At 28.9% G+C, this 24,975-nt stretch overlaps 2 protein-coding genes across 2 annotated transcripts; both read left to right on the top strand.

Moving 5' to 3' along the window:
- Nucleotides 1-12,089: 12,089 nt before the first annotated feature.
- Nucleotides 12,090-15,335, top strand: LOC114181640 (receptor-like protein EIX2). Its single transcript, XM_028068148.2, has one exon. The coding sequence runs from the start codon at nt 12,188-12,190 to the stop codon at nt 15,095-15,097; it is 2,910 nt and encodes a 969-aa protein (XP_027923949.2). The 5' UTR covers nt 12,090-12,187; the 3' UTR covers nt 15,098-15,335.
- Nucleotides 15,336-22,248: 6,913 nt separating this feature from the next.
- On the top strand, nt 22,249-24,402 carry LOC114181588 (7-deoxyloganetin glucosyltransferase-like). The gene is made up of 2 exons (XM_028068082.2): nt 22,249-22,867; nt 23,304-24,402. Exons 1-2 carry the CDS (start codon nt 22,345-22,347, stop codon nt 24,236-24,238), a joined length of 1,458 nt encoding a protein of 485 aa, XP_027923883.1. The 5' UTR covers nt 22,249-22,344; the 3' UTR covers nt 24,239-24,402.
- The last annotated feature ends 573 nt before the right edge of the window (nt 24,403-24,975 follow it).

Here is a 24,975-nt window from a genome sequence, read left to right as displayed (position 1 = left end):
AAGAGAAAGAAAGAAAGAAGAGAGAGAAAGAGAAAGAGAAAGAAGAGAGGGAAAGAGAAAATAAGAACAAAGATTCAAAGAGATCCTAGTCCTCTTCAAATATTATTAGTGTGCTCTTTAATCAATAAGGTAAGGGGAGTGAGGTTAAATTTTTATATATAAATCTTGATAAGCTCATGGGTTTTATATTAATCTTTTATTTATTTTGACTCATATATTATTCTATTTACTTTCATTTAACTTATTTTTATTTATTATCCTCTTATATTTATTTTATTTCATCTCCAATTATACACTGATCCTGTTTATTTGTTTATTTTATTTAATCTCCAAATATGTATTGATCCTGTTTATTTATTTTATTTAATCTTTAGTTATGCATTGATCCTATTTATTTATTTATTTTATTTTATTTATCTCCAGTTACGCACTGGTTCTATTTATTTATTTTATTTTATTTATCTCCAGTTACGCACTGGTCCTATTCATTTATTTTATTTTATTTACCTCCAATTATGTACTGGTCCTATTTATTTATTTTATTTTATTTATCTCCAGTTACGCACTGATCCTATTTATTTATTTATTTTATTTATCTCCAGTTACGCACTGGTCCTATTTATTTATTTGATTTGATTTATCTCCAGTTACGCACTGGTCCTATTTATTCATTTTATTTTATTTATCTCCAGTTACGCACTGATCCTATTTATTTATTTTATTTTATTTACCTCCAGTTATGCACTGGTCCTATTTATTTATTTTATTTTATTTATCTCCAGTTATGCACTGATCCTATTTATTTATTTTATTTTATTTATCTCCAGTTGCACACTGATCCTGTTTATTTATTTTTATTTTATCTCCAGTTATGCACTGGTCCCATTTATTTATTTCAATTAATATATCTCCAGTTACGCACTGGTCCCGTTTAATTTATATTTTTGTTATTTTATTTATTTATAATGTTATAATCCTTATCTAATTATTTATTTAAAGTTCTTGCTTTGATTCTTATTTTATCATTATTTTATGATTAAAAAAAATGTGAAGTGAAAGTAAATATTATTTTATTCAGTGAGCTTGAATATAAGAAAATTACATGTACATATGTTCTTTGTGTATAGTTTATACAATGACATGATTTGATAGTCATCACATTTTATGACCCTTGAAAATATCCAAGAGTATGTCAGTTGAGTGAGAGTTAAGTTGGTTTCAATAAGTTGAGATTAAACCAGTGTCAAAGTGTTTGTATTTGGGAAGTCACAGTTTGGTACACTGCGGGATGAAAGGCAGGGACCATGGTGGGGTCTAAGGAAGTTTTACCAAGTAGGTGAATATCTGGATAGTTCATAATAGCGCACTGGACTAGGATATTCATAGGCCAAACTTGGGACTATCCGATACCTGCTCGGCATCGCCAAGGTTAGGTAGTGAGTATATATCTCTTTTGTGAGCTGATGAATGGCTAATATTCTCGAGAAAGAAATAATTATGATTGTACCAATATTTTATGAGAAATACTCAACTACCTAATCACTTCCCAAAGTAACTTTTGATGTTCATATTGGATCATCAGAAGTGGAATATGGATCCATATGTCTGGTAAAACAAGATCAAGTTTTGTGGTTGTAGGTCCAAATCTAGGCCCCCGGTGTCTGTATTGTTTGTTGAGTTTATTAAGATTGATATTTAAGGCTTATAAAGACCTCACTCCTTTCATATTTTTCTTTCATATGTACCTGTTGCATTAACAGAAGATGAACCTGCTCAGTGAGAGTTATTCGGGATATTGTTGGTGGATCTTCTGAAGATTAACTCATGGATAATTTCTATTAATATCTTTAGGAGATATTAAAAATATAGATAAATCTTCTATTTTAATGTAAGACACTTAATATTATACAAATATATATTTTTGTAATATTTCATGAACAATTACAGAGATGTAAACCATATATATGAATATGATGTTATGTTATTATTAATGTTCTCTCAAGGATAATTTTATAAAAAAAAAATTAATTCCATATCTTTTTATCAGATAATAATTATTTAGTATAATAGTCGAGGTGTCACAAAGGTAGGTTCCTTAACTCATTCCTTATACTTAAAAAATGATAATGAACCTGGTACTATGAAAAAAAGTACACTTTGATAGCACTTAAAAAAATGAAAAATAAATTTCCGAAGACACTCTAAAGAGAAATTGGCAAATGTGATGAGTGTTTACTACCTATGCAGAGCTACCTTCACATGGAGTGGAAATATTCCATTAAGGCATCAACTACGGAAGAAGCTATGCACTATTATGGAAAGTCAGACGCGACTGTTGTTCCTTAGTACACTAGCATTGGAGACATTGGAAAAAAGCTAACAAATTCTGCTCAACAAGTTGGAGACAACGATTTGCACGTAATAGAAATGCATTGGAAACTTATGGATCTCGCGAAAGTAATCGAAGCTTTGACACAAGCTCTACACAATGTTATAAAGTCGATACGAATGGAACAGCCTCCTCCTATTCCTCCTTCTTTTACTTCCACTACAAAAAATGTCTCATTAGTAACCAATTTTAGTACCAAAAGTTGTTAGTTACTATAGTGACTAACTTAGATACCAATTTACAAAGTAAAAAATTATTGGTTACTAAAATAGTTACTAATATATAAATAAAAAATTATAATTGGTCACTAAATTGGTTATTAAAATTAGTTACCATGGTTTTGGCTACCAAAGAAAATTGGTCACTAAATGTTAGCTATCTAGGTTTTGGCTACCAAAATGGCTTAGTTACTAAATTGGTCTCGTCTCTAATTAATTAATGACCAATTTAGTGACCAATTATAATTTTTTATTTATAATAGTGACTATTTTAGTAACCAATAATTTTTATTTTTTTAAATTGATATCTAAATTAGTTGTAATAGTGGCTAACAACTTTTAGTCACTAAAATTGATTACTAAAAATGCATTTTCTTGTAGTGTTCAACTGCCTCTCCCCCTTATTTCCTTGTCGTGGAATTACTCACCAAAGAGAACATAGAGTTCATAGTTAGAGACAGGGAGTTCCTCCCTACAAACATGTTGTTGGTAGTCACCAAAGATATGGAGTTCCTTTCAGAGACATGAAGAGAATTGTCAACTTAATGACTCGAAGACACAAACTGGTTTGTTAATGACATTATTTTTTTTTCATTATTATCAATATTTAGTTTAAATTCTTGGTGTACTACCTGTATCTGCACATGATCAGGATGCTACCGAGGATCCAGAGAAATGCTTTTCTAATAAGGAGAAACTTAATTTACTTTAATTTTTTCCAAAATGGAAGTCATATTTAAACACCAAAATTTAACACCATTTTGACATTATTTACGTGTATTTGTCAAATGCCATTTTTAATTTTTTTAAGTGCTAGCAATATGTCCATTTGTTTTCACGGTCTCCAATTCATTTTCGTTTTATAAATTAAAAGAACCAAAGAAAAAACTTATCATTTTCAAAATTTTCATTCTTCTCTTGTTTTAAAATGAAGCAAACCTTCATTCGACCCTCCCTTGCTGCACTTCTAATTTGTCTCACCATTGTCATATACTGACTTTGCAATTTGGTAGAAGTTGTCATTCTGTCATTCTCCCTTGTTTATGTTGGGAACGGTGGATGAATTAGAAATGCGCCAAATAAAGGGCTAAATGGAGGGTTGCTTCGTTGAAAGAGAAGATAAGAATGAGATTTGCGGCAATGGTAGGTTTTTTCACTCCTTTTTGTACTTTTAAAAAAATATAATGAAACCGCCATCGTGAAAAAATGGACACATTAGCACTTAAAAAAATGAAAAATAGGTTTTCAAAGAGACACTTACAAATTATCCAGAGTTGTCAAATTTTTGCGTTGAAATATCATTTCCGTTAAAAGAATGCCAACTCAAGAAAAAGCAAAAATAGTTGTCAAAAAGAAAACTTGGAGAATTCAGTTTCTCCTTGTCTCAAAAACACGATTCTAGAGTTTCTTGATCATCCACATATGCAAAAAGTATAATAAGAATTTACACTAAATATGATGTATAAATATTTATTGACCATGAAACCACATGCTAAATCCCTTAGCTTGGTTTTTTAAGCTTTATTCTTAATTTCTATTTAACATTTTACAAATAACATGTTTTGGTTTGAATGCTTTTAATTATTCGTTAAATAAACTTAATCTTATGTTTTATTTCCTAATCTTTTCTTTTTCTAGTGTTTTTTTAATAAATTATGGATATATGTTGTCTCATATTCGACCCTTATTTTGAAAAATGTGACCCCTGTATTGTTTCATTGCAAGGAAGTGGTAAATTATTTTTATTTTTATTTTGTAGGATAAAAGAGTCAACTTATAGTTTTCTTAAAAAAAATGATAATACAAATTTCAATTCATGATGGACAACGACTTGGACTCGTGTGAAAAAGATCGAATGGGAAATTGATGGATGTTACGAGAGTTTACTCCCTACGCGGAGCTGCTTTTGCATGGAGAGGAAATATTGTGGGAATGTAAGAAGCTATGCAAGAAGCTCTTAACGATATTGTAAAGTCGAATGCAATGGTGGTTCCTTAGTTCCCCAACACCGAAGACATCAGAGTAGAGTTAGAAATGGGGGTTGCTCCTGCTCTGCAAGAAGTTATCTACAATATTGTAATAGCGTTCTTTTTTATGACAAATTGTAGCATTAATTTTAATATTAATACAAGTATCACAAAGAATCAAGGAAGGATTTTTTTCATTGCAAAAAAAAGTTATGATATCAAGAGAAAAAAACAAGTTCCAAATTAGCTAGCAAAGGACTTAAAACAAAAAGAGAAAAAGAAAAGGGTTTTATGGGCTTAATTGGAAGAGGAGTGAGGCAAAATAAAAATAATGGTCAATTAGGGTTTCTATTCACACTAAAAAGTTTACTACTCATTTTAGAAAGTAAGAAGAAAATTACTGTATTTAGTTTGATTTTTTCTAAAATAGAAATAATATTTAAACACTAAAATTTGAGACCATTTTGACATTATATGTGTGTCTTTATTAAATCTCATTTTTTATTTGTTTTAATTGTAGACGATGTGTCGCATCTCTTTCTACTGTTGTTGTTTCATTTTTCGTTTCATAAATTGAAATAAGTAAAGAAAACATTGAGTATTGATGAAGTTCTCATTTTTCTCTCATCTTTAAGTAAAGTAGATCTCCATTCGACTCTTCCATTGGTGCAGTTCCAAATTGTCCTGCCATTGTCATATGCAGACTTTGCAATTTGATAGATGTTGTCATTCTGTCATTGTCTCTTATTTGTGTTTACATTTTCGGATGAATTAGATTTGCACTAATGAAAGAATTGAATGGAGGGCTGCTTTGTTCAGAGAGAAGATAAGAATGAGAGTTGCACCAATGCTAGGTTTTTACTCTGCTTCATTCAATTTTGAAAATTAAAATGAAACTGCTACCATGAAAAAAATTGACATGTAAAATTGACAAATGGGTAAAAAAGACACGTATACAGTGTCAAAAGTGTCAAATTTTGGTATTAAAATATCATATTTTTAAGTTTGTCAAAAACAATATTCTTTAGTTCAATAACTTGGAGTTGTCACTTCCTTTGATAAATGTTTTATCATTTTATTTTGTTAGTGAAGCCAAGTTATTCAACAAGCTCATCTCGCATAAATATATATATTTTTTTAAATGTCCATGTGTCAGAGTTAATGTTTTATATTGAATTTTATTCATATATTTATTATTTTTGTTTAATTTAGTCTTAATTTTCTTAAAATTGAGGAATTTTGTTCATCTCCAAATTGAGACCAAATTTAATTTTTATATAAATGTTATAATGTTTTTTTATTAAAATTCATATTTTTATTAAATATTTTTTGTTTAGGATTACAATAAATTTAAAATTAAAACGAAAATTTGAAGGTTGAGAAATAATATCTTTGATCATAAATTTTAAACTAATTGTAACCATAAACCAAAAATATTTAATAAAAATTTAAATTTTAATAATATATATTACTTGCTCAATTTAATTATTAATACAACTATTTGTTATGTTTCATTTGTGAGAATTGTTGATTGTTTTCAGCATTTGATGTCTTTTTGATCCACATTTGACAAGAAATAAGTATGAATCTTTGGAATCGCAAATAAATTAATAAATCGCAATCAGATTCTTTCAAAAAGAAAGACATGTGGTTGTAGAGTTAACAATAATACAACATACATGATAACTGTGGTTTGCTGGCAGTTGTTTGTGATACTATGTAGCTGTGAGAGGTTTTTAATTTGAGACTTTTATAGTAACAAGTAGGATTAAAGTTTTGATATCGCGTTAGCCTTCCAAGCCTCTGGTTTTGTTCATATAATAATAATATTCATATAAGGTAGGACATGTTTATTGGTGTTCATGTTAATTCCATTTTTGCATGGATATTTGATACTGAATTATGATTGCAAAAAACTAGCTGCAAAGTTTTTTAAAACTAAAAAGTTTAATTAAGTTAGCTTTTTATATGGTAAGTAATTTTGGTATATTTGGATTATATATATATATATATATAAAAGTTAAAGTAGCTGGAAAATATAAAATGCTGTAAATAAATATATTGATTTTAAATTTTTGTAATTTTTATTCACGAATATAGTATATATTTTTTATTTTTTTAATAGTAAAAATACATGTGTTATGTCCATTTGTGATCATATTTTTTATGGTAAAAAAAATAAAGATTATTATTATTGTCATTATTATGTTTTGTAATATGAATTATAAAATGATATTTTAATTTGTGTATATATTCATTAAATAATAATAATAATTATTAAATTATAATATCAATATATACTTAGAATTTTACAATAAAAATGTAAATTTTTTTATTTAAAACATTAAAAATAATTAATGTTATTATTACATTTAAGTTGTGTAAAAATATTTAACAAAAAAAAAATACTAAAATATAAGACTAATTTATTCAACTTAAAAGAATGAAATTGAAAGTTTATATTTGTATTAAGATAAACATTAATATTTTTATCTTGTGTTTTTCAATGTATATATAATATTGAAGTCATGGATTATTTCGGTAAATTTTTGTTTTGTTCGTACAATTCAACCTTATCTTCTTATCCTTAACGTTGTATACTTACATAAAAAAATTTGTTTTCTATATCATGTATGTGACATTAATGTCAATTTTTATTTTTACTTAAACTGAAGACAACTATTTGATTTATAATTTAAAGAGGATGTTACTGGTTGATTTCTGTTATTTCTACAATTTGCACAGTCTAATACTGGAATATCCTTGTAAATTTAATTGAATAAAAGAAAATGTATACTGAACAACCATTGTTCTAAAATTACATTACAATATTTATAAATAAAATCTTAACCATTAAAACTTTTCAAGATAACAAGAGTCACCGGAAGGTTTAAGAAAGTGATATTTTATTATAATTTTATTTAAAATTTTTTTTTTTTTAGTTTTTGAAGTTTATTTTTCGAAACTTAAAGTAATTAGCATAAAAAAAATATTTTAGATTTTTTGTTCATGAAAGTTTAAAGTAATGACATTATCTGTTAGGAAGACAAAATTGAAATTTTAGAAGAACAAACATTAGTTAAATGTTTACTTCTTAAACTTCTCATTGCATAAAATATATTATAGTTTCATACTTTTTTTAAAGATAGATTATTTCGATAAATAAAAATATGAAATAAAATGTTTAGAAAACGTCCAAAGATAAATGAAATAGATTTTCTTTAAAAAGACAATCAATGAATCCTTTCTGCGATTTAAAAATAATGAGATTCATGATGATGAGAAATCGATTTTCCACCTTCAAACTATATATCTTACTTTTGAAAAATAATTCAAAAGTAGGTTATATTCAGTAAATAAAAATAAAAATTTTATTGGATCTAGATTTTAACTCGATCTACATGTTATATATTTTATGAATTAAATATTCATTTTCTAAATCTATATTTTCAAATATTGATAATCAAAAAAATTTAATCTAAATTTTGAATTTAAATTTTTAGTTGGGTAACGTTGAAGTCAAGATGAACTAACCCAAGTTTAGTTGTATTCGATTGATTCAATGCGGCCCAAATTTGGTTGTATTTAGCGTAGTCGACCCTGTACAAAATTTGATCGTATTCGACCAAATTTATTTGAGTCAGTTTCAATCAAAATTTGGCCAAGTTGGCCCTATACCAAATTTGATCGTATTCGGCTGAGTCGACCCCGACCCAAATTTGGCTACATTGGGCTGAGTCGGCCCCAAATGAAATTTAGTCGTACTCGGCTATGACCAAAATTTGGTCATGTTCAACCTAGTCAACCCCGATTGAAATTCAGCCGAATTTAGTCGAGTCGGTCCCGATCGAAATTTGGCCGAGTCAACCCTATCCCAAATTTGGCTGTATTCTACCGAGTTGGCTGCAAACGAAATTTAGTCGTATTCATCCACATCAGCCTCGGTCAAAATTCAATTGAGTTGGCCCCGGATGAAATTCGATTGAATTTGGTCGAGTCAACCCTAGCCAAATATTGGTCGAATTCGACCAATTCGACCTCGACCAAAATTCGGTTGAGTCGGTCCTGATCAAAATTCTGCCAAATTCGATCTGTCGGCTCTAAAGACACAAATTTTAGAAAATTCAATTTAATTTTTTTTATAAAATATGAAATATGAATTTTGAACCCGACCCAAATATTTAGATCTGGATTTAAATCTTTATCTAAATATTTGGATCAGATTTAAAAAAAAAATCCAAACTAATTATGTTGAAAAAATGAATTTTGATAAAAAATCTAATCCAATTATTTGGATCTAAAATGAATGTAGATCGGATAAATTCAATCCATGATCACCACTAATTAAAATGCAAGAGTGGTAGCTTCACTGAATATGTTGAGCAGATTGATAGCATAGAGAAGCAGGTGATTGAGTTTGAAGCTGTGGTATCTATGCTTGATAAGTATGTTGCTTTGTTGGAATCAAGAGTGGAGTATGTGTACCTTCCCAAAATCTATCTTCCTAATCAACAATAGTGTACAACTTTTACTTCTCATTATTAACATTTACATTATTTCCTTGTCTCAGGTGAATGAATTGCTAGATTTACATATGTTCTACTTTGTCACAACAAAAAGTTTTGAAAGGCCTACAATGGTTTATGTATTCAATAATCTTTGCTTTCTTAAACTCATTCAAGATCCAAGCACTAGCATCTAACAAGTATATAATTAAATTCTTCAAGAAAATCATGTTTAAATATCAATCTTACTTTTTATATGTAAATCACCTGAATAAAATTGTACCATGGTTAATCAAACCATGATTTTCATCTTTTTTCTTCCTCCACTAGTGATCATCCTTGCAAAAACAGTCAAACACTTAGATGATGAATAAACTAAACATATGTACATTTGAAAAAAAAAAAGAAATTCATATCACATTAATAAATCTCTTACTTTATAGTGGACACACCAATATTTGTAAACTTTTGATTCAAAACTTTGTTGTGAACTTTTGTAATGTAAGATTGATCCCATTTTGAACCTTTTTTTTTTTTTTTTTATAAAGCTACTAAAATTTATAATGAAAATATAGCTCAAGATAAATTCAAAATGAGGAGACAACTTTTTACAATATATATAATATAAAAGAAAAACATCAAAAGGAGTCTTAGGCAAGGGCCCTAGGCTTGACTTTCGGAATAATGATGCCAATAACTTTGTAATTGTAGTCAATATCATTAGAAAGAATGTTGACTGAATTATTATTTTTTTATCTCACATTGATTATATATAATCAAATTATAATGTTACAAAAGTGAATCCAATCGATACCCTACAAGTTGGTTGGTGTAATTAAATTAGATTAAAGTTTACTTTCTAGATAATAGTGAACTCTATATGCTGATTTACTATTAAATTTTTATGAATTTATGATTGAGGAAAACATTAATAATACACAACAACAAAAATTATGGTGAGTAACGCCAAATTTATGAACTTGGAGCAAATACTGCACATTATTGCAGATTTTCATAATTACCCCATCTTCCTGTTATTTGTAGCAAGCCTAGCATAAGCAGAAGTAACAAGGAATTGCCTTAAAGCACTTTATCCGTTTTTTCAAAGGAAAAAAACAAGACACACTTTTGTAGTGGAGGCCATAATCATATGTTTTACAGAATATAGCACTAAAGTCTTGCCCCTCAGCCCAAGTTTAGACGACTATACTAATTAATTAGACTTTGGAAAATATAATTTTTGTTAGGAGAATTAGGATAATATTTGCACGAGAGATGTGTTGAAGATTCCACATCGACTAGAGATAAAACTAAATTATAGTATATACGTTAGGTTAAACCTTGTGTATTTGGCCTAGAGATATTTGGTGCTTACCACAATGACTAGTATATAGTCCGAAAATATTTTATGTAACTTATCTTGTTTTAGAAAGTAAAATTTAACTTGGCAAAATAGATTTAATAAAGTGAAATTTACACTCATTTATATATTATTATTTAGTCATATCTCTAGAGAGAAAAGATCTCCAACATACATAGAGAGGAACTTGATAGCAAGTTGTAAATCTAATCTTGCTATGATAGACTCTTGATAAACTATGGTACCATCTTAGATTTAAGTTTAAGTTAATTTCACAAAATTATCTTAGTAACATGAAATTTGCATCCACCAAAGTAAATAAATAAATATATATATATATATATAATGATATATATATATATATATATATATATATATATATATATATATATATATATATATATATATATATAATGTTAATGATAGATGTTGTAGGATCATTAAGAGGTAGACATAAGTAACTTCATATATTTTCTATATGAAAGAAGTGACAATAATGCCTTTTACAATTAAAAAAAAAAACATAACCCAATTTAAAATGAATTAATATAAAACTAAATATTCATCATGTTTATTTATGCCAGATTACATTTATTCTTGTGCAATTCATCATAATATCATATTGATGCCATATTTGATCTTGTAAGTGATTTCTGAAATAAGAACAAAATAAAATAAAATTGAAGGTACTCTGTAACACTTTTAATACTCAATATTGTAAGAAAACTAGAACAGAGAGCATGAAAGTCATATAGGATTCACAGAAACAAATGTGAAAAGAAAAAACAAGACAAAATAAAGCGAAAATTTTGATTTCTTGCACATTTTCTTAACAAATTTTAAAAAAGTTCTCATATAATATTAAAATTTTTAGCATTGAACAAAACTAAAACAGAGAACATGAAAGTCATATGGGATCCACGAAACAAATGGGAAAGGAAAAAAGCGAAAATTTTGATTTCTTTAGAATATTTTTGTGCGGACGTGAGGTTCTTTTAATTGCTCTGTCTATGTAAATGGTTCTAACTACCTTAATTAAATTTTGTTTTAAAAAGAAATCATGCATTTAAAAAAATTTCTGACTGGGTAGTGAATAAATAAAATGATTTGATATACAAAATTATCAAGATAAAAAAAAATGGTAACCAAAAGAACTAACTTCAATTGAAGGTGCGATCTTTTTCCGATTGTTTTCGTTGAAGGACCTTATGATAGGATATTATTTCATGATATATAGTTCCTCTATTCCTTTCAATGTTATTTATTTTAGAGAAAATAAAAATAAATGCAGTTTTTTCTTATTATATTTTAAAACGAGGATTAAAACTTTTACAACAATATATAATATAAAAAGAAAAGTGGTATGAAACATCTGATCAATAATAGACGATGCAATGTGGATTTTATTGTCACCTATCTCAGAAAAGTGGCATAAAAGTCTTGACCCTCAACACAAGTTTAGAAGACTATAGTAATGAAGAAGACTTGGAAAATACTAGGAATAGGGAGAACTTAAGCAAGGCACGATGTTCATCGGTCTAAATAAAAAATCTTCAATTTAATAACTATTAACTACAGGCTATAAACTGTTATGTAAATGAACATTTTTCACGGACTTCATCTTAGCATCTTCTGTCTTTAAATAAATGTCTTGTCCTCGCTAGTTTTCACTTCGCTTCACTCATCCTTACATTCTTCATATTCAATATTCAAAAACATTTTCAGAAAAGTTAGAGTTGATCACCATCATGTTTAGCAGCAGACTCCATCAGCTTTGTGTGGTCACCTTTTTATGCATCTTTTTATATCATGGAAGTTTGCATGCAGAGATGTGTGTGGAGACAGAGAAGCAAGCTCTTCTCAAGTTAAAGGAAGGTTTTATTCATGGAATGGAACTTCTATCTTCCTGGAACGGTGATGATTGTTGCAAGTGGAAAGGAGTTTCATGTAATAATTTAACAGGTCATGTAACCTCACTTCATCTCAAATTTTCAAATTTTACAGCAGTTGAAGATTTAAACTATCTTGTAGACGAAATGCCAGAGATGGAATTTTTCACTCGCTCTACAAATTTGGCAGGTAAGATAGATTCTTCAATATGTGAGCTGCAACATCTCACTTTCTTAGATCTCAGTCATAATTACTTACGGGGAGAAATCCCAGAATGCATTGGTTCACTTGGTCAATTGAAACAGTTAAAACTTGCATGGAATGATCTTAATTCCCTTCCTTATGCTCTGTCAAATCTTTCCAATTTGGAATATCTTGACCTTAGCAAAAATGATTTTGTTGAAAGTGACCTCGATTGGCTTTCTCACCTTTCAACTTTGAGATACCTTGATCTTTCCAAAAACAATCTTGTTGCAGTTATTGACTGGACATCATCAATAAGTAAAATCCCTTTTCTATCTGAACTCCATTTAGATGATTGTGGACTCCCTCAAGTCAATCCTGAATCAATCTCCCACATCAATTCTTCAACTTCACTCCAAATCCTCAGTCTATCAAGAAATCACTTTGACTATTCAATTATGTCATGGGTGTTGAATGTTAGCAAAGTCCTCACAATTCTTGATCTCTCACATAATGAACTTGATGGTGGCATAATAAAGTCCTTTAACACTTTGTGTCACCTTAAGAAGTTGTACTTGGGTCACAATAAATTATCTGATAAACTCAGTGATTATTTACCAGAATTGTGTTCTGCAAAGGATTTAGAGGTGTTGAATCTCGACCACAACCCATTTCGTAATGGGTCGTTTCCTGATTTTTCATTGTTTTCATCCTTGGAGAGACTATCACTTCAAAGTACTAGTATTGTTGGGCCATTATCATTTGCTCACTTGCCTTGTCTTAAAGCTCTGGATCTTAGTTCAAACAATTTGAATGGATCATTGCCTGTATTCGAGGTCACTAAATTTGCCTCATTGCACTTTTTGGATCTTTCACACAACAAATTGAGTGGGAGACTTCCATATAGTATTGGACAACTTTCTAATCTCTGGTTTTTGTCCATCTCTTCAAATGAGTTGAATGGGGGTATTAGTGAGCAACATGTATTCAACCTATCTGGATTGAAGATATTTGATGTGAGTAAAAATTCTCTTTCATTTAACTTGAATCCAGATTGGGTTCCACCTTTCCAATTGGTAGCATTATATGCAACATCGTGCAATTTGGGGCCTCAATTTCCAAAGTGGCTTAAACAGCAAAGGAAACTTCAGGTGCTGCAAATCTCTAATACCTACATTATGGATTCATTTCCTGAATGGTTTGGGGACATATCATCAAGTTTGTTATACATAAATGTTTCTCATAATAAACTTAGTGGAATCTTACCAAAATCATTATCAGGTGTTAAAACAGGACTTATTAGTACATGGGATTTTAGTTTCAACAATTTGTATGGCACATTGCCTCCATTTCCTCCAAAAGTATTTGAACTCTTTCTTTCAAATAATATGTTCTCAGGGTTTGAATCTTCCTTTTGTGAAACATTTCCAGTGTCTGTTACATACCTTGACCTATCTAGTAACGCACTCACAGGCCCCCTCCCAAATTGTTGGCAGAACTTTCAAAATTTGGAAGTTCTAAATTTGGCAAATAACAGTTTATCAGGGGGAGTGCCAGAGTCATTTGGCAATTTACGAAGTATTTTGTCAATGCATCTAAATAACAATAACTTCTCTGGTGATATACCATCTCTGGCTCTTTGTAAAGGAAGCTTAAGATTCATTGATTTTGGGGATAATAATCTTGAAGGAACATTACAAACATGGTTAGAGTTTGAGCATTTGATTGTATTGCGTCTACGAGGTAACAAGATCCAAGGAAGCATACCCCAAAGTCTATGTAATATGTTATCTCTTAAAGTATTGGATCTCTCATCAAACAACATTACAGGGAAAATACCACAATGCATTGGTCTCATAAGTGCGATGTCAGATATGGAATTTCGAGGAGAAATAATTTTCTATAGAACCTCTGCACCTTTAATATTTCATGACAGTGGAATTGGATTTTTTGAAGATGAAATATCTTTGACATGGAAAGGAGGAAACTACGAAATGGGGAAAATTCTTGGATATTTTATAGCCATTGATATTTCTAACAACAACTTAGTCGGAGAGATACCGGAAAGCATAACATCATTCGTGGGTTTAATAAGCTTAAATCTTTCAAGAAATAATCTTACAGGATTCATCCCCGACAACATTGGTCATTTGAAAAACTTGGAATCACTTGACTTGTCAAGAAACCATCTTCATGGTAGAATGCCAACAAGCTTTTCAAATTTGAATTTTCTCAATTACATGAACTTGTCTTTCAACAACTTATCAGGAATGATTCCACTAAGCACCCAACTACAAAGCTTTCTTGCCTCTTCTTATGCTGGGAACATGCTTTGTGGCTCACCACTCCAAAACCAATGCCTAGATGTGAGACCAAGAGTTCAAAACAATAAAGATCAACTCTTAAGCTTTGTGTTTTATCTCAGCCCAGCGTTGGGATTTTGTGTTGGCTTTTGGAGTGTTTGTGGAACTTTAATCGTAAAAAGTTCTTGGAGACGTGCATATTTTCAGCTGTTCATCAACATAATCGATTGGATGTATGTCACGGTTGTTGTCTTTATAGCTAGAATGAAAAGAAGATTCTGAATTCAAAAGCTAAAGGTAAAGTTTTTGGCTTCTCTTATTTTGTTATGATACCATACCAATTATTAATTTCTTATTGCCCATGATGCTTGTTTAGAATTTGAAATGTTGACTTTTAATTTGTTTTAAATATTTGGTAGGGAAACATACATGAGAGACATATTATGCAAAGTTTTGGTTAATTTGAAGAAGTACATCGAATTTCATTTCATGTTTATTTAGCTAATACATAAAATTTTAGTTGTGGGTATTGTGGCAAATCGTTTCATTGTTTAGAGACAATATATATATATATATATGTACGTATATTTTTCCTCTTTTATTATTGTTCTGGTAAAGGTGTGGATGAATTAGTCGCAAATCTACCGATAATATTTGTGCGTGTGAAAATTTTGGTTAAATTACTTTTTTTTGTTCATAAATATCAAATTGGTCCTCTAGTGTTTTTGAGTCTTAATTTGGTTTCAATTTTTTTAAAAATATATGCGATTTGATTTTTTCTTTCATTAAATTTATTGAAACGAAGGAAGAATTTTTCATCAAAATTGAAACTAAAATTATATCAATTAGACAAAAAAAATCAAACTATCCTAATTCACAACTTTAATTTTGATGTAATGACCATGGCCTGAGTCAATAAATTTAACGAAAAAAATGATATAATTGCATATTTTTTTCAAAAATCAAGATCAAATTAAGATTATAAAAACTAGAGGACCAACTTCATAATTTTGAAAGAAAATAAAAACAAAAAGATTAATTAAAAAAAAATTATATAATTGGTAAAAACATTATATTTACTTTTTCTTATGATAATAAAAAATAATAAAATTATAATTATTGTTAATATTATAATTATAAAATTAAATATAAGTAATTTTTATTTTACTATAATTAATTTTTATTTATAATGATTAAGTTTAAAAAAGTAATCAAATAAAAAAATAATTAAATTAAACAAATAATCATTTAAAAGATAATATTAATAAATTAATTAATTTTATTTAAAAAATATTTTAAAGGTAAAATTAAAAAATAAATGTAGAAAAAAATACTTTTCCGCATACATAAATATAAATGTATAAAAATTTATTAGAATATCAAATATAGAAAATATATTAAAAATATTAAATTTTAAAAAAAATGTATTTAAAATCATATACTAAATTATATAAATATAAAAAAAAATGGGGGATCATGCCCCCCTTAGTCCATTCCAAGATTCGTCCCTGAGATGAACCTTAAACCGAAGACAAAAGATAAAGAAGTATCTCAACCTTAGCAAATAACACACAGATCAAAATAGTTTTGTCCCTTGGCGATGGAATAACATTTTTATTTATAGGTAAATCGGTTATAATTTTAATAGATAAACATGATCATATCTTTCCTAAATAATCTAGCTAACAGATAATTAACATTAAATAATGATAAAATCCCCTAATCTAGTTTATATTTACCAAATATTGAAGAGATAATATTTTATTGATTAAATTATGTCTTTGGTCTCCATTTCAATACCAATCAGCAGTCTCACAGTCGCATATTGCTTGTGTACGTAGTTTGCATGCAGAGATCCCAAAATCCATTGGTTCACTTGGTCAATTGACAATTAAAACTTGCATGGAATGGTCTCAATTTCGTTCCTTATGCTCTCAAACATGGCATAGTAAAGTCCTTTTCCACTTTGTGTCAACTTAGGAAGTTGTACCTAGGTTTCAATAAATTATCTTATCAACTCAGTAATCACTTACTACAATTTTGTTCTTCAAAGGATAATGAGGTGTTGAATCTTGACCACAACCCATTTAGCAATGGGTTGCTTCCTGATTTTTCACTGTTTTCATCCTTGCAAAGATCATCACTTCAAAATACCAGTATTGTTGGACCATTATTATTTGGTTACTTTCCTCGTCTTAAAGCTTTAGATCTTAGTTTAAACAATTTGAATGGATCATTGCAGGTCACTAAATTTGCCTCGTTGCATTTTTTGGATCTTTCACACAACAAATTGAGTGGGAGACTTCTATATAGTAGTGGACAACTTTCTAATCTCTAGTTTTTGTCCATCTCCTCAAATGAGTTGAATGTATTCAACCTATCTGTATTGAAGATATTTTGATGTTACTAAAAATTATCTTTCATTTAACTTGAATCAAAAATTGGGTTTCACCTTTCCAATTGGTGGCATTATATGCTAACATCATGCATTTTGGGGTCTCAATTTCCAAAGTTACTTAAACAACAAAGAAAACTTCAGGTGGTGCAAATCTCTAATACCTACATTATGGATTCATTTCCTGAATGGTTTGGGGACATATCATCAAGTTTGTTACACATAAATGGCTCGCATAATAAATTTGGTGGAGTCTTATCAAGATCATTATCAGATATTAAAACAGGACGTATTGGTACATGGTATTTTAGTTTAACAAATTGTATGGCACATACATCCTTTTCCTCCAAAAGTATTTAAACTCTTTCTTTCAAATAATATGTTCTCAGGGTTTGTATCTTCTTTTTAATTTGTCCTCTCTTGATTATTATATATTTCTTTCGTTAAAACGTTTTTAATTTGGTATTAAAGAAAAAATATCGACTATTTTAATATTGAATTCATGATAATATATTTATTTGGAAATAATTTTTTTAATATTGAATATATATATATATATATATATAATATTAAAAATTGGAACTAAATTGAATAAAAATAACGAATATTGAGATTAAATTGAACAAAAGGAAATAATACAACCACAAACTGAGACGTGACACTAGCATTGACATGTGGCACAATTGTGACTTGACACGTGAACATTTTTTTTTTGAAATTAAAAAAGTTTAAAAAAATTTAAAAAAATTAAAAAGATATAAAAAAAAACACCAGGAGCTGACACTGGCATGTACTGTTAAAAAACGTTAACTATTTAAACACCCTTAGTGAAAAGGACCAAATTGACCACAATTTAATGAAAATAAAGACCTAATTGAACACAAAACGAGCCAACCCAGCTCACCACGGGGTTGGGTTGAAATTTTTTTACAAATTTCAATTCGAGTTGATTTTTTACCCGGCTCATTTAGAACCTGGCTCATCCGGGTTAAACCCGTGTTGAGTCGGATTGGCTCACCAACCCGCAAATAAAGGATCACACAAGTGTTTTTATTTTTTTTATTAAATTGAGCTTTACATTTGGGTCATGTTAAGTTATTTTTTTATCCAACACATAAATAATTTGTATTTTTTTTATTTTGGTTTGTCTTTGGATTATATTAAAGTTTATTTAGATTTTAATTAAAATTACAATTTAGTTTTGACTGAAAAAAAAATAAAAAAATAATTTTTTTTTAATTAAGTGAACATGTGAGTCAACCCGTTTAACCCGCCAACCCGTGGTAGACTGGACCGGGTTCAATTTGTTGGCTCGCTAAAAAGTGAGTCGGGTTGAGTTGACTCACTAAATCATCAACCTGTAATGGATCGAGTCGGATCAGACCGAATTACCCGTTTTGACAATTCTAGAAAATAAAGACAAAATTGAATAAAAATAACAAAAATAGAGAGCAAATATATATTTAAATTTTTTTTTATAAAAAAAAAAACACCGATTAAAACACTTTTCAAAATTTGAAATATAACTAAAATATTTTAAAAATAGAGATCAAAAAATTAACGTATCCCACTGATAGGACCATCCATAAACTTATCATTTCAATCATGATAAAACATTAGCTACCCATAGGCCACGCCATTCTCATGCATTTGTCAAATTTTATATGGAAAAAAAAAAAATAGATGTCTCGTCATGCATTTCTATTCAGATGGTAGTTTTGTCATTGCATATAAATGACCCTGCAAGTATTCTGTAAAAGTTGGATTTGTACCACGATTTGCATGTCTTGTTGCAAAATGCATTAATTTCAATGTGAAAGGAAAGACCTCACACAGGTCATACAATTAACTTTACAAGCTAGATCACTATCTTATCCAATGAAATCCAATGAATAAACACTCGATCCATGCGTTAATAATATGCAAAATCAATCCTTACACTGCCACACCAATAAAGAGCATCACACGTATCTTCATGGCGAAAACGCAGCAAACGTTTAATCCCACTACACGGAGGTATAAAAAAAAAATTAAATTGATTTACCATAGGGGTCGGTTAAATTGCATATATGGGCAGAATTAAAAAATATATTTTAAAAAATGTATAAAAAATAATTTTCAAATTAAGATATAATGCAAATATTTGTTTATGAAAATTCTTAAAATTTTAATTAAGTTTCTTTTTAAAATTATAATACATCAATTTATCAAAATTATATAAAGAATAAAAATTAAACTAATAACAATATAATTTTAACAATTTTTTTATTTTTTAAATTTCAATATATATTGGATGATGTAAAAATATTAATGACAATTGTATTAAATAAAATTTATTTATACAATTATAGTGATAAAATTATACATATGATAATGAGTTAAACAAATAAAAATAATTGTATAAAAATATTAAAATAATATTCTACATTATAAAAATAAACAACAAATAAAAATACTAAAAAAATCAAATGTGTATCTTAGAAACAATTTGAGAGACCATTGAATGAAATCGTATAAAGAAAAATAAATGTATAATTACCAAGGATGTGATAAGATGAATAATACCTTACAGATCTAATAAAATCTTTCAAATATAAACAGTAGATGATTGAGAGATAACAAAAATTGTTTTAACGAAACAAAAAAATTCTTGAAATGAAATAAAAATTAACAATAATAAAATAAAGAAGATAAACTTTTTATATTACCTATTACATAAAATGTTTATGTTATTGAGCCCTTAAATTGAGGGTGTTTAACATGACATGAAAAAATATTTATAAAAAAATATTAAAGAAGGTAGAAATAGTCAAATGTGAAACATAAAAAAGGTTATTGTCATATATCATTTGAACATAATTGAATAAAGATAATGATAAGACGAAAAATATCTTAGAAATTATTCATGATAAGCCAAACAATTATAAGAAATAAATAATACAATGTATGTAGTGTATATATATATATATATATATATATATATATATATATATATATATATATATATATATATATATATATATATATATATATATATATGAGGTTACTTTTAATAATTTAAATGGGGACGGGACGAATATGTACATCCCTATAACTATCCTCATACCTAATTAAAAAAATAAAATCAGGTATTCCCCATACCCAATCAATACAAGGATTCTCCGTCATACGGAAAAGAGTTCGAACAATATCCATAAGGACGAATTTATTTGTCATCCCTAACTATAAGATGTTATTGGTTATAAGATTTATTGTAAAAATATATATTAATAATAATTTATTAATAAAAGAAGGAATATGTTGTTGGGTTGAGTTGAGTGATACCTACGGTTAAGTCAAACTAAGTTGAGTCCACATTAGATTAAGTAGAGTCAGACACATATTGAATCAAGTCAAATCCACATTGAATTGAGTGGAGTTAGGTCAAACTCATATCAAGTAGAATCAAATCGAACTTACATAAAGTTAAGTTAATTCGAGTTATCTCATGTTTAGGTTATTTCGATCCACCAGTTAACTCAAATTAGATCAAATTAAATTGAGTCGATATTAATCGAGTCAACCCTTTGAAAATCAATTGCATATTAACATAATGTTTTCATTAAATCATGACAATTATTAAATACAAAATAGATGTTCAATTATATTAATTATTAAAGAAATTCTAACAAAATAAAAGTTTTGTACCAAAGCTCTAAATTTTTTTATTATAAAAAGAAACATAACAATTTTGAACCGATTATTTATGTTATATTTATTTATGAAAAATGATTATTTGACAATCCCTTTTTCTTTTATCTCATTTCAATTTTATAATTCATTTTAATAGTAAAATATTATATTTAACTAATAAAAAAAATATAAAGATAATAATATCGAGGATTAATTATGTTTTTGCACCTTCAACTTTGAGTGAAGATTGAAATTGGTCCTTCTTGAAAATCTTGAACCAATTTAGTTCGTTATCTTTATAAATATGTGAATTTAGTCATTTAAACAAAAAGTTTTTAAGTTTATTTGACATTTTAAACGCATTTCTTAGTTAACATTGAAGCATACATGTGCCAAATAGTGTAAACAAATTAAAATACTATAATGAAATGTACTTTAAACATCAAATAAACTTAATAAAATTTGGTTAAAAAGACTAAATTCATACATGTACAGAGTTGAACGACTAAATTAGTTTAAAATTTTAAAAAAACACTAATTCTAATTTTTACTACTACAAATTGAAGGATAACAACATTATTTAACACTAATATTTATGATTGTTAAATGAGAGTATAAAAAAATGATAGTATATCGTAGTCCATTTGTTTATTATACGTGGATTCACTCCAACCAATAACAAAAACACATGCTATGAAAATGACTTTCATTTGCATATCAGAAAAGAAATCCACGGAACAATGAGGTTTTTTGTTTCAGTGACTTTTGGATCCACGAGATTTGGCATATGGGAGAGAGAACATAATTGTCACAAACAAAGTAGTCTGATACTGATTCTGTTATGTGAATTTTGGTAGCATCACGGTTATGTATCCGGAGTTTGTTTTCATCACAGAAGCTATACCCAAGTAAATACAAATTTTCTTTCTACATAATAGCACGTGAAGAATTGAGGATATCTTTAGAAGATATATTTGGTCTTGTAATAACTACAGAAGTTATGTTGGCACCATAATAAATCTAACGAAATTGTTTCATATTAACATGACTTTTTTCTTGTCTCATGCCAACAAGAGACGCACATTTTATTTATTTATTTATATTTAAATTATACCATTTTGTAATTTAAGAAACAGATTACCCTACATTGTCACAAAACCATTTAAGAGTGTCGGAGTAATGTTGATCTAATAAAGAGGTTCAGGTGCTGAACATAAATACGTAGAACTTATGTTTATCTTTTTCTCATTTATAGATCTTTATCTTTATATAATGTTTAACTTTTTCTCATTTCTAATCGACGTAGAACTTAAACACGTACTTAAATTCCTAACAGTTTCCATTAAAACCACAAGCTCCTTACCCATATCTAACACTTTCCATTAAAACCACAAGCTCCTTACCCATACAGTATCTCATTCTCCAAAACACTATCTTCACACTAGAAGAGAAAAGAGTGAAGATGAGTAACCCTTCAGAGAGAAGGCCACACGCAGTGTTGATCCCATATCCAGTTCAAGGCCATATCAACCCTTTGTTCAGACTAGCAAAGTTACTTCATCTTAGAGGCTTTCACATTACCTTTGTCCACACTGAATACAACTACAAACGCTTGCTCAATTCAAGGGCTCTTAAGGCCCTTCAAAATCTTCCACATTTTCATTTTGAGACTATCCCAGATGGTCTTCCCCTCACAGATCATGCTGTTAATGTCACTCAAGACACACTCTCCCTCTGTAAATCTGTGAGAGACAACTTTCTCCCACCCTTCCGTCAACTTCTTGCTACACTCAATCATTCTGCCATTGCTGGCCTTACACCTCCACTCACAGCCTTGGTTTCTGATTTTTCCTTGACTTTTACTACACAAGCTGCTCAAGAACTAGCACTCCCTATTCTTCTGTTTTCACCTGCCAGTGCCACCTCCTTATTGTCTATTATGAACTTACGTACTCTTTCTGATAAAGCTATAATACCACTCAAAGGTATGCATCGAAACTCTTTCTTGTGAAAGTGCAAGAACAACATTAGTAATTCGTAACAAATAATGTTTGTGCTGAGATATCAGTTGTTGGTTTTCCCTGATAGACTGAACTGATATTGTTACTTTACTTTACCTTTTCTTTCTTCAGAGAAGTTTTACGCCACAGTTATGGCATCCATTAGGTGGAAACCTTGTTTTCGAACGAGTTCATGTATTACTATAAATTTTGACATTATTATAAGCTTTTTACATTTCACCTCACACTTTTAGACTGAACTGATATTCATGTTAGACATTAGACATCACTGCGAACACTACTTTTACATCTGAACTAATATGTATTGCTTGTTTTTTCTGATATTTTTAACATGCTAGTGAAGAAAATGTTTATCTGTAATGGGAGCTTGTAACTATTGGCTTTGTAATCATGATTGCAGATGAGGGTTATCTGACAAATGGGTATTTGGACACCAAACTGGACTGGATTCCAGGTTTGAAAAACTTCAGACTGAAGGACCTCCCTGGTTACATAAGGACAACAGATCCAAATAACTTTATGTTAAAATACTTGATTGATTTGGCAGATAATATGCTCAAAGCCTCTGCTATTGTTATAAACACTTCTGATGAACTTGAGAGTGAAGCATTGAAGGCTCTCTCTTCTATGCTCCCTTCTGTTCACCCCATTGGCCCTTTCCCTTCATTTTTGAATCAAAGTCCACAGAGTGACTTGGAATCTTTAGGTTCCAATCTTTGGAAGGAGGACACTGAGTGCCTTGAATGGCTTAACAAATCCAAGGAACCTAATTCTGTTGTTTATGTGAATTTTGGTAGCATCACTGTTATGTCTGCAGAGAAACTTTTGGAGTTTGCATGGGGTTTGGCCAACAGCAAGAGACCCTTTTTATGGATCATTAGGCCTGACCTTGTCATTGGTGGCTCAGTGATATTGTCATCTGAGTTTGTGAATGAAATATCAGATAGAGGCCTAATTGCAAGCTGGTGCCCACAAGAGGAAGTGCTGAATCACCCTTCAATTGGTGGATTCTTGACCCATTGTGGATGGAACTCAACTGTTGAAAGCATTTGTGCTGGTGTGCCAATGTTGTGTTGGCCATTTTTTGCTGATCAGCCAACAAACTGCAGAAGCATTTGCAGTGAATGGGGAATTGGGATTGAAATTGACACTGATGTGAAGAGAGAAGAGGTGGAGAAAAATGTGATTGAATTGATGTTAGGAGAGAAGGGAAAGCAGATGAGGCAAAAGGTCATGCAGTTGAAGAAGAAGGTGGAGGAGGATACTAGATCTGGTGGTCTTTCATACATGAACTTGGATAAAGTGATTAGTGAAGTCTTGCCCAAACAAAATTAGATTTGTACTGTGATTAGTGATTGATCTTGTCTTGAATTTGTTGCTTTGTGAAGCAAAAATAATGCCTCAGGCTATATCTTTTACTTAAGTTTAAAACATGTTGAAACTATATCTTTTACTTTGGGTGTTGCATTCTATGATATTTTATTTGTGTCGTTATTAAAGTGCTTTCATTGCAACTTGTGAAATGGAAAAATTGCTTAAGGACAAGGTTGTTTCATGTCTATTCAGGAATTTAAAACAAATTGAACGTCAGCAAGATATTCTTTAATACTCCTTTTTCACATGTTAACAAGTACATATACTTATCCAATTTATCTAACTAAAATATATTAGCATCTTTATTTAGTTTGGTATGATATTACATCAATTCTTTAACATATTAAGATATATTTTTACACAATATAAATCATTGTATATATTATAATAATTTAAATTTGATTATATTGCAAATATTCAAAATAAAATAACTTATATATATATAAAAGTTTTTTTAAGTAAATATTTGTAAGAAATTTTAGTTTTAGAGAAGATCTTATGTTTTTCAAAAAAAAAAAAAAACTGATCACAAATTGATTGTTGAAAGTAGGATTTTTGTGGTTTGTATTCTTGGAATTTTTTATTTATTTTTTTCTATTTTATCTTGTGCTCTTTTTTCAAGCTTGATCTCCATCATACCCTAAATGAATCACATTTAGCATTATAGTCACGTAAATGAAAACTATCTACTAATAAAC

This window comes from Vigna unguiculata, chromosome 4 (assembly GCF_037176805.1).
Source record: "Vigna unguiculata cultivar grain cowpea cultivar isolate G323 ecotype 2 chromosome 4, ASM3717680v1, whole genome shotgun sequence".
NCBI lineage: Eukaryota > Viridiplantae > Streptophyta > Magnoliopsida > Fabales > Fabaceae > Vigna > Vigna unguiculata.
Note: the sequence above shows the minus strand (reverse complement) of the source record. Positions and strands in the feature narration are given on the sequence as shown.

Bases quoted from the DNA above. Each gene is read 5' to 3' on its own strand.
- LOC114181640 (XM_028068148.2), top strand. From the start codon at position 12,188: ATGTTTAGCAGCAGACTCCATCAGCTTTGTGTGGTCACCTTTTTATGC.
- LOC114181588 (XM_028068082.2), top strand. From the start codon at position 22,345: ATGAGTAACCCTTCAGAGAGAAGGCCACACGCAGTGTTGATCCCATAT. The intron at 22,868-23,303 runs GTATGCATCGAA...TCATGATTGCAG, and splicing joins AGCTATAATACCACTCAAAG to ATGAGGGTTATCTGACAAAT.